Here is a 15,430-nt window from a genome sequence, read left to right as displayed (position 1 = left end):
CAAAGAGTAGCACAGCTAGTACAAATATTCTTGTGACAATCGTAGAGATCATAACAATATAACAATAGGTTGTTCATCAATGTATATCTAGTATATTCATCAGTATCTGGCACGCAGCAGATACTCATTAAGTGTTTGGTAAACTAATGAATTAGTGAGTCTGTCCCCAAATTAACCAGCCAATAATTAATTAATCACTATATAACTTCTATTATACTGTTCTTTGGAAACAGTATACTATTCCTATTCTTTGGAAAAGCACAGGCCATTTACATTTTCAATTTCTTATGACTGGAAAAATTTCTTTAATCTATTACTGAGTGCCACAAAGGTTTCTATTCTAATTAGCAACACTGAATGGAAACACATTATAGAAAAGACTGGATAAAGCAGATTAATCAACAAGGGAGGGTAGCATTCATGTTGTAGGAGTTAAAAACCAAACATAAAGGATATAATGGAATTTTAACTAGTTTTCTCTCTTTTGTGTAAGTATTTATAATAACTATTGAATGGAAAGAGAAAATCCAATACAAGTGATACACAGGCAGAAAAAAGAAAAAGGGAATCTATTGAAACCATTACTGTCAATTCCTCTGAAGGCTCTTGTGGTCTAGTCTATGCAAAAATTTCATTATGACAATCTTGTAAATAATACTCTAATACTACCCTCATATTTGCCATCTAATTTTAGCTGGGTTATTTTTTGTAACTGATAAGTGGAAATCAAGTAAGAGATTGCTTTAAGATAGCAGTAGGATTAACTATATTTCACAGATATTCAAAACTGAGATAACGGATCTGGCATCACGGTTTCTAGCATATTGCATATTTTTGGTAAGAAAATTACCTTTGAGACTGCAGACTTAAATGCTAGTATTAGGAGAGATGAGACATTCTGTTGTGGGACTCTCACTTCATATTTTTAGCTTTAAGCTAACAAACAGAGGGCAGTTTAGCACATTCATGGAAATAACAGGTCATTCAGCCTAAATGCAGACTTTGTGTGATTGATACCTACTACTGCTACTACTGAAGGGCATGGTGGAGGTAGGGTACCAGACAGTGACACCATGGATGAAGTCTGGAAATGGAAAATACAAGAGAGAACACACCCTTCAGAAAACTTCTGAGACTTGTCCTGTTCTGTCAAGGCTCTGAAACTGGCTTCACGCAGAGTCTGGAGAAACGAACAAGAAAAGTTCTTCTACACAAGCCAACGTTTCTCAAACTAGGCAAGAGCCTGCCAACGTGCTTGGCCAGCACCCTAGGGCAGCGGTTTAGCCATGACCCTGAGTTCAGTGAGGAAAATGGCTATTTATTGTTCACTCTGCTCTCTTCACTACGGAGGCTGTGGATCATGTGCCAGGAACGAAGGTGAGCTGGGGTTACTGGGGCTTCTCTAGACCAGGCAGACAGCAAGATAGCAAGCCTCTTCTGGTTCAGACCACTTCCATGGGGCTGTGCCAGAAACATGCTCGTATTCCCTGTCTTTGCTGATGCTGCCTCTCCACTTACTACCAACCCCCACTCCTTGCCCCGCCCCCATCACTGAAATACTGCCTCAAAACCTCTAGAGATCTGAAAGCGTATTTGAAAATCACTAGCTTAGATTAATGCTCAAAACAATACAAGAATTTCTTGTATAGAGTCTTCTTATACACTTATAGTGCTGCACTATATCTTACGGCAGCTTATTTTGCCATTGGGCAGATCTGTTAGAAAGTATTTTCCCGTAGCAAGCTCAAATCTGCCTCCTTCCTACCTTCTTCTTTCAGTTCAAGTTCTGCCTCTTGAGGTTGCATGGCATAAGTCTGTGCTATCCCCTTTTCATCTGTCAATATCCATCTTAAGTCCTATCTCTTTGTGTTACCTGTCCTAACAACTCCTCCCACAGTGACCTCTGTGTCCTTTGGGTTCCTTAAGTGTTAAGTATACTCGTGTGGACCACTCCTTGGCACTTATGCTTTACAGTCTTAGTTATCTTGGGCATTCTTTAAGCCTTCCTAACAAGAACATATTCTCGTTGAAGGCTGGACAGTCGCAGTGTTTTTTTAATGTCTACTTCCACATCCCTTCACTATGTTGCATTGGATAGATAACTAAATACAAGTGTGCACAGGTCCTTCATGAACTGGTCTTAACCACAATGACTTTCCTTACTTTCTACCACATTTCTTTACAAAAATCCTCCATGCTCATCAAATCCAACTGCCAAACTACATCTTATATCTTCCTCCTTTGCAAATAACTTTTCTTTCCATCTCAACTTCTCCCCCTCTAGGTCATGGAATATTAGCCTAGGGTACATGAACTTCTGAATACTATACATAAAATGTACATTTTTTTGTGATAGAGAGGGTTTCACACTTTCATATAATCCTCAAAGGGTCCCATGACTCCACAAAAGATTAAAATCCACTGCTGTAACTTTTTTTTGCCTTGTCTGCTTAACCAACTCTTCTCTATTCTTTTTTTTTTTTTTTTTTCTTTCTTCTCTATTCTTAAAAAGTCAGCTTATGCCCCTGGATCCAGTGAACCTTTCATATGGGGGGAGACTTTTCTAGGCACTGAACTTACATGTATCAGTTTCTATACTATGCTGACTGATTTATTATGTAACTTGTGAAAACTTTAAAATTAATACCTTTATTGTGACTTAATTCTTTTGTTATTTAATGTTTCATGATTGTAAACTCTTCATAATGGGTTCAGTGTCTTTTTGTTATGTGTACTACCTTGTATGAAACAGGCACTCAAAAAGAATACTCTGGACACAGATGGTGAATCAATCTTCAAATTAATCAGTGTATAGAAACTGAATTCTAAAGGTCCACATCACGGCTGTGACATTGCTGGAGCTGGGCAAAATGCCACAATTAGCTGCCACCTCACCTCTGCTTTACGAATATTTTCTCTAGCTTCATCTATTTTCTGTTCCAACTCTGTTCGGCCTTGTTCTGAAACTGCAACTCCATGACATTCCAGATCATCTAGAACCTATTAAAGAAAATAGGAAAATGATGATTGTTTTCTATTTTTCTCTTTTTTTTTCTTAAAGTGACTAGAATATCTAGATAATTTTAAAGACTTTAGTGACAAGTGACCATGATTCCCTTTTTAACCTTTGTTTTCATTTATTTATTTGATAATTTAACAACCTCTGAAAACCGAGTTATTTGTAGTGAGGTGGATGGACCTAGAGACTGTCATACAGAGTGAAGTTAAGTCAGAAAGGAAAAACTAATACCATATGCTAACACATATATATGGAATCTAAAAAAAGGTTCTGAAGAACCTAGGGGCAGGACAGGAATAAAGACGCAGACGAAGAGAATGGACTTGAGGACACGGGGAGGGGGAAGGGTAAGCTGGGACGAAGTGAGAGAGTGGCATGGACATATATACACTACCAAATGTAAAATAGATAGCTAGTGGGAAGCAGCTGCATAGCACAGGGAAATCAGCTCGGTGCTTTGTGACCACCTAGAGGGGTGGGATAGAGATGCAACAGGGAGGAGATATGGGGATATATGTATATGTATAGCTGATTCATTTTGTTATACAGCAGAAACTAACACACCATTGTAAAGCAATTACACTCCAATAAAGATGTTAAAAAAAAAAAACAAAAAACCTCCGAAATAATTATAGACTTACAGGAAGTTGCAAAAGTAGTAGAGTCCCTTCACCCAGCTTCCCCCAAGGGTAACAACTTATCTAACTATAGTACAATATAAAACCCAGAAAATTGACACTGGCACTATCTATAAACCTCATTTGAATTGCATGTTTTGATATGTATACCTTTAATTTTTAAAAATTACATGAATATAAAGCATTGTCTCTAAATAACAATACAAAATGGTAAAAAATCTGTTGTATCTTCATACCCCACCATGTGCTCCCCACCCCAAGATAAAGACGGTCCCATCAATTTATTTGTATTTTATCAAGCTATCTCTTATGTATTTCCTTACATGCTTTGTACAGTTTTGTTTGAAAAATAATAAAATGAGATCTACCTTCCCTTCAATGTGTCTAAGAAACCTTTTTGTGTTTGTACAAACTGACTGACTTCATTCTCTAATTAATCCACAGATTCAATAGTTCAACCATACCATATTTTGTTTACTCTTACTTTACTGCTATTTGAGTGTTCAAATTTCTCAATACTATAAACAGTACTGTACAAACAACCTAGTCAATGATTCTTTGAACACATACGGGAATATTTATCTAAGGTAAAAACACAGAAGTGGAAACTGTACATTTTTATAGACATTGCCAAACTGCTCGCAAGAGGCTGTACCTACTCTTCTAGTAGTGTGTAAGAGCACGTTTCTCTATATTTCACCAACACTGGATATCATCAATATTTGAAATTTTATAAAAATTATCCCATTGTTTCAACTTTCATTTCTCTGTAATAGAATATCATTTCATATGCTGCTGGTCTTCTCTATTTCTACTTTTATAAATGGGCAGTTCATATCCTCTATCCATTTTTCTACTTTTTTGTCTTTTTCTTATTACTTAAGTATATTTCCTTCCAGATATTAGTCCTTTTTCTGTTATTTATGTCACAAATATTTCCTCCCATTCTATTCCCTTTCTCTTAACTTTTAAAAGTTCTTTTGTTTTACAGAAATTTTTTATGTAGTCATATTTATCAGTCATCTTCCTTGATGGGTTCTGGGTTTTGTGTCTTACTTAAGAAGTCACTGGTAATATGCCAAAAATATTCTATATGTTTTTTAGTTTTTAGTAGTCTTGTATCTAGCGTTTAGCTCTTTAATTCTTTTGAAATTTACCTTGTAAATGGCAGAAGGGAGAAATCTAACTGCATATTTTTTCCCAAATACACAGACAATTGCTTTAACGCGATTTACCGAATAAATCCTTTCCCCAAAGATTTGAAATACCATTAACATGTTTTTGATTTACTTATTTTTTTATGTTTTTTTTTTAAAGTAATTTAATATTTTATTTATTTATTTATTTTTGGCTGCATTGGGTCTTCGCTGCTGCGCGCAGGCTTCCTCTAGTTGTGGCGAGTGGGGGCTACTCTTCCTTGCAGCGCACGGGCTTCCCATTGCTGTGGCTTCTCTTGTTGTGGAGTACGGGCTCTAGGCGCACGGGCTTCAGTAGTTGCAGCACATGGGCTCAGTAGTGGTGGCTCGTGGGCTCTAGAGCACAGGCTCAGTACTTGTGGAGCATGGGCTTAGTTGCTCCAGGGCATGTGGGATATTCCCGGACCAGGGCTCAAACCCATGTCCTCTGCACTGGCAGGTGGATTCTTAACCATTGCACCACCAGGGAAGTCCAATATGCTTTTTATTATGAAATATTTCAAATATACTCAAAAGTAAAGAGACTAGTATGATGAACTCCTATATACTGATCACCAAGATTCCATAGTTAACGAGACTTTTCCACATTTGCTTTACCTACTATCCTTTATTTTTCTTGTGCTAAAGCATTTTAAAGCAAATTCCAGACATCCTGTCATTTCATTCCTACATGTTTTAGTGAAAGTCTCTAAAAACATGAACTTAAAAAAAATACAACCACAATACTGTTATCAGACCTAACAATAATTCCTTGGCAGCCTTAATATGCTGTTCTGGGCTTCCCTGGTGGTGCAGTGGTTAAGAACCCGCCTGCTAATGCAGGGGACACAGGTTCGAGCCCTGGTCCAGGAAGATCCCACATGCCAAGGAGCAACTAAGCCCATGTGCCACAACTACTGAGCCTGGGCTCTAGAGCCCGTGAGCCAAAACTACTGAACCCATGTGACGCAACTAGTGAAGCCCGTGCTCCGCCAACAAGAGAAGCCACTGCAATGAGAAGCCCGCGTACCACAATGAAGAGTAGCCCCTGCTTGTCGCAACTAGATAAAGCCCACAGGCAGCAAAGAACACCCAACACAGCCATAAATAAATAAATAAATTTATATATATATGTAAAAAATATGCTGTTCACCATTAAAATTCCCTATCTGCCTGAAAATGACTTTTTAGGGTGGTTTGTTTGAATCAACAGCTAAAGGTCCATACATACACAGAAAAATTTTTTTGATATATTTGTTAACTCTTGTATGATACTACAGTTTTAATTACTATAATCATTACTGCATCTTTCAGTATGTGTTAAGGCACAAATGTCTCATTATTGTTGTTACTGGCTATTCTTGTACATGAAGAAAAATTCAGGTACATTTTAGGATCAGACTGTGAAGTTTCTCTAAAAATATTTTTTAAGTTTCATTGGGATTTCACTGAAATTACAAATAAATTTAATTAAAAAACCACATTAAAAAAAAAGTCAGGGGCTTCCCTGGTGGCACAGTGGTTGAGAATCTGCCTGCCAATGCAGGGGACACGGGTTCGAGCCCTGGTCTGGGAAGATCCCACATGCCACGGAGCGACTAGGCCCGTGAGCCACAATTACTGAGCCTGCGCGTCTGGAGCCTGTGCTCTGCAACAAGAGAGGCCGCGATAGTGAGAGGCCCGCGCACCGCGATGAAGAGTGGCCCCCGCTTGCCGCAACTAGAGAAAGCCCTCGCACAGAAACGAAGATCCAACACAGCCATAAATAAATAAATAAATAAATAAATAAAAATTAAAAAAAAAAAAAAGAATGTTCAGCAAAAAAAAAAAAAAAAAAAAAGTCAGAGAAAGACAAATACTGTATGTTATCACTTACATGTGGAATCTAAAATATAAAACAAACTAGTGAAAATAACAAAAAAGAAACAGACTCACAGATATAAAGAACAAACTAGTGGTTACCAGTGGGGAGAGAGAAGGGGGGAGGGGTAAAATAGGGGTATGGGATTAAGAGGTACAGACATGCATAAAGTCAAAAAGCTACAGGCTGTATTGTACAGCACAGGGAATACATCCAATATTTTATAATATAACAAATGGAGTATAATCTTTAAAAATTGTGAATCACTATGTTGTACATCTGAAACACATAATATTATAAATCAACTATACATCAATAAAAAAAAGAATTTAAAAGTTAAAAAAAAATCCACAATATATGAATCTCTCCAATTACCCATGTCTTCTTTGATAAAAAAATAGTCTTTCTTCTTACAGGTCATGACACTGGTTGATTTATCAGTATTTTATTGCTGTGGTGAATAATTTTTTTCCAACTGCATTTTGCAATTATTATTTCTAGCTAATATGAAAACTAATGATTTTTGTATGTAGTCTTGTTTCTATTGACTTTACTGAACTCTTACTACGTCTGACAGTTTGACAGCTGGGTCTCCTATATTTGAGGGGGTACACAACCACCTCATCTATAAGTAATGACAGATGTACCTCTTCCAAATATTTAAACACCTTATCTTTCTTTCATTAAGAGCACTGACAAAGTGGTGATCACAGGTGCTGTTTTCTTATTTTATCATTGTGGTAGGTAGAATGGTCTCCAAAGATGTCCACACTCTAATCCCTGGAAATGTGTGTATGTAAGACATAATTTACTGATATATTAGAGTTATAGACCTTAACACAGATTAACGTCTGGATTATCTGAGCAAGTCCAATCTCATCACATGATCCCTCACAGACAGAGAACTTTCTCTGGCTGGAGTGAGATGAGAGACAGGCCAAAAGAGAAGTCAGAGAGATTCCAAGCATGAGAAGGATGCAATGCACTGCTGCCGACTCTGATGTAGGAGCCCATATGCAAGGACCAGAGAGAGTGCCCTCTAGGAGCTAAGAGTAGCCCTTAGCTGTTACAGTTTAAAGAACTGTTATCAGCCATACAGTTATAAGGAACTAGATTCTGACAACAACCTGAATGAGCTTGGAAGTGGATTCTCCCCCAGAAGCCAGCCCAGTGGACATCTTGATTTCGGTCTTGTTAGAGCTAGAGCAGAAAAAGCAGCCAAGCCCACCCAGACTTCTAATGTATAGAAGTGTGAGACAATAAACTTGTTTTAAGCCACTAAGTTTGTGGTAATTTGTTATGGCAGCTATAGAAAACTAATACAACCATCAGGTATAATGTTTGCTCTAAGTTTCAGGAAGCTATCCTTGTCAGAGTGAAAAAGTCTTAATCCAGCTGGTTGGGAATTTCGTTTTACTTTTTAATCACTAAGGCATAGTGATTAGGCATAATCACTAAGGCATAATCACTAAGGAATTTTATTATGTGCTTTATTGGCAACTCTGACAATAATTATATAATTTTTCATCTTTATTCTGTAAACACATTTTACTATACTGATATATTTTCTAATGTTGAATTGTCCTTGTACCCTAGTCATGTGCTTAAAACACAGCTGGATTTATTTTTATTAAATTTTATTTAGCATTTTTACAAGTTTTTTACATCTTTGTTAAAAATCAGTTGACCATATATGTGTGTGCCTATTTCTAGACTCTTCACTTTGTTCCATTTATCTATAAGTCTATTCTTACATCAATACAGTAACATCTTGATTACTGTAGTTTTGTGTCTTGAAACCAAGTAGAGTAAGCCCTCTAACTTTATCCTTATTTTTCAAAATTGCTTTGGCTATACCAGATCATTTGCATTCCCATGTATGTTTTAGAAGCATTTTGTCAATTTCTACAAAAAAACCCTGCTGGGTGTTTGACTTGGATTTCATTCTATATATGGACTAACTTGGAGATAAATGGTATTTTAAAAATATTGAGACTTCTATTCCACTGGTCTATATGTTCTTTTGCCAGTACTACAATGTCTTGAATACTGCAGTTTTGTAATAAGTTTTGAAGTTTGGAAGTATGAGTCCTCCAACTTTGTTCTTTTTTCAAGACTGTTTTGGGTATTTGGAGTCCCTTGAGATTCCATATGAATTTTAGGGTAGGTTTTTCTATTTCTGCAATAAATACTGTTGAGATTTTCATAGGGATTGCATTGAATCTGTAGATCATTTGGGGTGGTATGTCATCTTAACACTATCTTCCATTCTGTGAAAGGAGGATGTCTTTCCACTTATTTATGTCTTTTTAAATTCCTTTCATCAGTGTTTTATACTTTTTAGTGTACAAGTATTTTGCCTCTTTGGTTAAGTTTATTCCTAAGTATTTTATTCTTTTTGATGGCAGTGTAAATGGAACTGTTTTCTTAATTTCCTTTTCTTTCTTTTTTATGTTTTTGTTTTTAAATTTATTGTACTGAAATATAGTTGATTTACAATGTTGTTAATCTCCTTTTCTAATTATTCATTGTATAATGTATATTATATGGTGTAGAAATGCAACTGACTTTTGTGAGTTAATTTTGTTTCCTGAAACTTTGCTGAGTTTATTAGTTCTAACAGGTGTGTGTGTGTGTGTGTGTGTGTGTGTGTGTGTGTGTGTGTGTATGTGTGTGAGTGTGTATGTGTGTGAAATCTTTAGGATTTCCTACATATAAGATCATGTTGGGACTTCCCTGGTGGTCCAGTGGTTAAGACTCCATACTCCCAATGCAGGGGGCCCGGGTTTGATCCCTGGTTGGGGAACTAAGATCCCACATACTGCAACTAAGCCCGCATGCCGCAACTAGAAAACCCCACGTGCCACAACTAGAGAAGAGTGCACGCTGCAATGAAGACCCAGAGCAGCCTAAATAAATAAATAAATGACCCTGTCATTGGTGAACAGAGATAATTTTACTTCTTCCTTTCCAATTTGGATGCCTTTTATTTCTTTTTCTTGCCTAATTGCTGTGGCTAGAACTTCTAGTGCTATATTGAATAGAAGGAGTGAAAGGGGGCATCCTTGTCTTATTCCTGATCTTAGAGGAAAAGCTTTCAGTCTCTCACCATTGAGTATTACTGTTTTTTAACAAACTGAATATATGCTTCTTTGTGTTTTACCTACCTGGGGTTTGTTGAACTCCTTGGATTTGTGGGTTTACAGTTTTTATTAAGTTTGGACAATTTTCAGCTACAATTTTTTTCAAATATTTTTCTCTTTCATTTTATTGCTTAAACTATACCTTACTAGATTAAAGCCCATCAGAGGTCACACTATAAAGAACTAGAAAAGTCATTGAAATCTGTCTGTCTCTACCTCCTAGCAGAAAGACTCAACATGCCTTGACAACAGAGAGAGGAAACAGATTTATTTTTAACATCTGAACATTTACTTTCAAATAGAGTCAGACATTCTAGTGGAAAAAACCTCTTTGTGTGCTTCATATTTTGAAGTATAAAGCTGCAGTAATTAATCTCATCACTGTTTATTAGATGTGTGGTAGACAGATAACTTGTCTTTCTAGTTCACAAATTTTTTGATTGAGATAAACTGTATTAGAGGAACTGTACCCAAAAGCCTTATCTTCCCTTGAATCTGATTTAGATGACAAGATTCTAGATTTCAAGCTGGAGTCTGATGCTGAGCTTTGGGGAATTTTGGGTGAAGAGGAGAGATATATTTTGCATGCAAGAGGCATGTGAACTGTTATGGCCAGAAGTTAGGCTGTGGCAGATTGTGTTTTTCGAAAAATAGCTACTACAATATTTCCCATTCCACATGTTCTTCTAGAACCTTGCAATTTCCCCACCAAGAAGTATTGATACTTTATGACCTCTCTCCTTGAATCTGGACAGGGCTTTGTGACTGCCTCAATTAATAAAAACATGACACAATTAAAATCTTGTTATTTCTGAGGCTAGATCAGAAAAGATGATATAGATCCTACTTGGAGCTATTGGGGCTCTTGGGGCTCACACCTTTGCAGCCCTGTGCTACCAGCTACCATGTAAGAAGTACAGCTAATCTGAAGCCACTATGTTGGAGAAACTGTATGGAGAGACCACAAAGAGACAGAGATGCATGAGACGCTCTAATTATTCCAGTTCCCAGCTGTTCAAGTCTTCCTGGTCCAAACACCAGATATTTCAGTGGGGAAGCCTGTGAGATAACTCTAGCACCAGCCACTATCTGATTGTAATTACATGACAGACCCCCACCCCCACCTCCTAAGTGAGAACTGCCAAGCTGAGCCCATCCAATCCCCAGAGTAGTAAGAAAAAATTTAAAAGATTCTCTTTTTGTGGCATTAAATTTGAGGTGGTTTGTTATGCAGCATTAGATAAGTGGAACACTGAATTCGAGATGCCTGAGAAAAGATGTGACAGTGAAAAGAAGATGTCAAAGCAGGCTAGAGGATATATGTATACACAGAAGAAAGGCCCAGTGTTGGAGATGGTAATTTATTATTTGTTGGTAAGTGAAACCACGGCAGTAGTAAAGACTGCCTATAATGAGAATAAAGAATAAGAAAAGAAGATAGCCTAGTATGGAAGCATAAGGAATTTAAAATGTAAATGTAAGATGAAGAAAGAAGAACCTTTAAAAGAATCTAGGAATGTTAGCGAGGAAAAGGAAAACCATGACAGTGTTTAAGTCATGGATGACTAGAGAAGAGAGTATTTCAAGACAAAGGGAACTGTCAATTGTGATACAACTGCCAACGGGTTGAGTAAGATAAGAAATTAAAGTGGCCATTTTGGACTTAGTGACAGAGACATCATTGGTAATTTTGGCATGTGCAGTCTCTACGAATTGGTGCAGGGAAAGGGGAAGAAGGGAAAGCTCAAATGTAATAGGCTAAAAAATAAGCAGGAGGTTAGGAGATACAGATACTAAACACAGACAATTCTCTTAAGAAGCTGGATATGAAGGTAAAGAAAAAGAAAAATAAAGTTATAAATAAATGGAAAATAGAAAAAAATTTACTATATCTAAAATAATTTCTTTGTACTTAAAGTTTCGTCTTTCTTTTTTTAAGATTTATTTATTATTAAGTTATTTATTTTATTTATTTTTGGCTGCATTGGGTCTTAGTTGCGGCACGTGGGATCTTTGTTGAGGTGTGCAGGGTCTTTCATTGCGGCGTGCAGGCTTCTCTCTAGTTGTGGCGTGTGGGTTTTCTCTTCTCTAGTTGTGGTGCACAGGCTCCAGGGCACAAGGGCTCTGTAGTTGTGGCGTGCGGGTACCACAGCACACGGGCTCTGTAGTTTGCAGCATGCAGGCTCTCTAGTTGAGGCGCGCAAGCTCAGTAGTTGTGGCGCGCGGACTTAGTTGCCCCGCGGAATGTGGGATCTTAGTTCCCTGACCAGGGATTGAACCCGCGTCCCCTGCATTGTTAAGGAGGATTCTTTACCACTGGACCACCAGGGAAGTCCCTAAAGTGTAGTCTTGAAGATACATTTTCATGGAATCTACAATTGCATCTTCAGAAAGTCTGTCTTAGAGATGAAAAGCCTAATTCTACATACGCACATCTCTTCCACTGCCCAAAAGATTATAATACACTATCACTAGTCTTCCTTAGGCAATTCTATGGCAAACAGATAAATTACTGTGTTGCTGCTAGAGGGCTTAAGGAATTTTCAAGTTTAGTAGATAGCTGAGAACATACTTCTGAGTGCTGAGAAATTATAGAAAAAACATCTATCGGATATTTTCCACATCAATAAAATTCAACTCCTTAAACTGGTTTGACATTTGGCTTAATGCTGGACGTAACCTAAGATTCTCTATCACACTTACCCGTTGTTGGTGAACAATATTTTTGTGCTCCCGTGCCACCCGTGTGGCCCATTTCCGAGCCTCTTTGTTTAAACTGTGCTCCTCTGTGGTCCCAGTTTCTGATTCTAACTGTCGGCTCTACAACACAAGAGAGAACAGAGAGAAAAGTACTGTTATCCTTATTGAAATCACTACCATTTTGTAGGTAGACCAGAGGGCCTTCACTTTATCAGCACTCAAAACAGGAGGCATGCTCCACTACTGTGGGAAGCAATGTCTCATGTCACAGAAGATTAGCAGAAGACAAAGAGGATGGTATGAAAACCGTAAATGACCACAGATTTTTGTCTTACATTGCTGAACGTTAAAGCTTCATCTCTAACTGTAGCATGATCCATTTTGGGTATAAAGCAAGCTAGCTAAGCAAAGAAGAAAAAGTATTTATGCCAACCTACTATGACACTAAAATAGTTGCACAGACAAAATGGAAACAACTCAACAGTTTCAATGGGATTAAAGAAAGACTCATTGCATAGAAGTGAAAAGAAAAATAAAACAATACAGTAACAGCGACACAACCTATCCATCCTCAAAAATATTGGGTTTAATTTAGTTATACTTACCACCAAACCTCAAACTAGCTTTTGTCATTCTTCTGGGCCTTAATGTCATCTCAAAGATAGGGGTGCTAGATCAAATGATTACTAAGGGTTTCTTCTTGCCCTAAAACGCTATACCCATATCTCACAAAGAACAAACTGCAAAATCTAACTAAACAAGAGTAATAGTTAACCACTATTTTGCAAGGTACTGTGGAAAGTGCTTCACATAACTTTTATAACAATCTTATGAGACGGGTCACACAGCCATTTTATAGAAAAGGAAATCAAGGCTCAGAGATGTTAAATAAAATTTCCAGTGTGTGCCAGATATTCAATGTTACAACTTCCAATTCCAGAATTAGAGCTCTTAACCACTAAACTATTTTAACTTTCTCTAAACTCTTAAGAACCCATGAAAAAAATCTTTATTAAAATAACTAGGAAAGAAAATAATTTTTTAAAATATGAATTATCCAAAGATGATTTTAATACAAAAAGCAAAATTTTAGAGTGGAAAGATCTTTAAAAACTGACTTTAGTGGGACTTCCCTGGTGGTCCAGTGGTTAAGAATCTGCCTTCCAATGCAGGGGATGCAGGTTCGATCCCTGGTCGGGGAACTAGGATCCCACATGCTGCAGAGCAACTAAGCCTGTGCGCTGCAAGGAAAGATCCCGTGTGCCCTGCGTGCGCAACGCAGCCAAAAGTAAGTAAATAAATAAATATTAAAAAAGAAAAAAAAAAACCCAAACTGACTTTTGCAAGGTCACATAGCTCAAAATTGGTAAACAGGATTTGATAAATTGGATTACAAATTTAATATTTTTGTTGGGGGGACTGTAGGCAAGGTTGAAGAACTTTTACTCTATGCAGACATTTCAGCTAAAGCTAGATTATATAATGATAAATGAATTGAAACATATCCAAATCTAACCAACTTTACATTTACATTTTATACCGATTCATTCTTTGGGCTATTAGGGAACCAACTTTCTTATTATATTTATTTGCAAAAGGATCTAGGCATTTACATTTATATCTGTCCTCAGAAGCCAGGGTTTAAAAAGTTAAACCCTGGATGAAGATGCAAATGTGATCTATAGGATGTATGGCAGAAAGGTATACTCTGAAGAGCCCAGGTACAGGTTTTTAAGCCAGATAAACCCAGTTTTAATCCTCTCTATGCCATTTATTAGCTTCATGATCTTGGGCTGTTAGTTAATCTGTATCTTAGTTACAGCCGAAAATTGGTGAAAATGCCACCTATCTCATAGGGGTTATTTAGGGCAAAACGAGGTCATATTTTAAACATTCTCTTATGGTATATACATAAGCATCCAATAGATGGTAACTGCTAATGTTAAAGACCCAACAGAAAATTACTTGAAACAAAACATTTTGTCATTACTGTTAATAAAAAAGTCCAAATAATTCCCAGGTTCTTGATAGCCCAAATAATGAACCAAAAACAAGACCGAAGATATAATGAAAGGATCTCAAAGAGAATGAACTTATAGAGCACAGAGTAGATGAGAAAGAAGGCAACTGATAGAGAAATTTAATTTTTATTACTGAGGTACATTTTAGGAACTGGTAAATGGGTCTAAAAATGTGTGCTGGCTGCATGGCCAACGTGCCCATACAGAATCTGTACCTTTTTACTGAGTATTATCTGTGCTTAAAAGCTGGAGAAATAAAGATAGGGCTTTTTTCTCATTCCCTATGGGTTTACTATTACTCAGGAGTGCCCAATGATCAGAACAGATCACAATTACCACTGACTGGGAGATGTGACTTTGGGACCCTCTGGGCAGGGAATAATAACACATAACTAAAATTCAAGTAAATTGATCTTTTTCATGAATTCTGAAATCAAGCCATGGAAAAACATGGCTACCTATAATACAGTTCTAGACAAATGGGAATTCCATACAAGGCAAACACAGCCCAGGGTACTAAACAATACATAGAGAAATGTTCTAATGCCACTCTGGAGATCAAAGATGAATATAAATCTGAATCTAGTAAAGATCATTACCTTTTAAAATGGTGGTATCAGTAGTGGTTGATTCCAGCAAAGGAATGCTAGTGACTGCTTCTTTTTAAAATGCTGGCTAATTTAATCGTTGGTTCATACTTTTAACACTTTTCCTTTACCTCTTAAAAGTATAGTTAAAATACATAAAGGAATAGTAACATATAGGCTATTAAGCACAATAATTTAAAGAACATTGTTATTTTCCTGAAGCAGAACATGAGACTTTAACAATTAAGTATCAAACAGCACTGTAGCCTAGCTCTGGAAAAGTGCA

At 37.0% G+C, this 15,430-nt stretch overlaps 1 protein-coding gene across 6 annotated transcripts in view; it reads right to left on the bottom strand.

The window, feature by feature from the left end:
• FCHSD2 (FCH and double SH3 domains 2) overlaps positions 1-15,430 on the bottom strand; it is a 319,223-nt gene that overhangs the window by 41,173 nt on the left and 262,620 nt on the right. For 5 of the 6 annotated variants that reach the window (XM_082411265.1, XM_082411263.1, XM_082411261.1 and 2 more), the window contains 2 exons: positions 12,540-12,656; positions 2,896-3,000 (listed from right to left, as the gene is read on the bottom strand). In XM_082411265.1, coding sequence (XP_082267391.1) covers positions 2,896-3,000; positions 12,540-12,656 — 222 coding nt within the window. The remainder of the gene's footprint in view (positions 1-2,895; positions 3,001-12,539; positions 12,657-15,430) is intronic. The other variant, XM_082411262.1, reaches the window with a different exon arrangement.

The sequence above is a fragment of the Balaenoptera physalus genome (assembly GCF_965194825.1).
Source record: "Balaenoptera physalus genome assembly, chromosome: 10".
NCBI lineage: Eukaryota > Metazoa > Chordata > Mammalia > Artiodactyla > Balaenopteridae > Balaenoptera > Balaenoptera physalus.
This window is presented reverse-complemented; position numbering and strand designations above follow the sequence as displayed.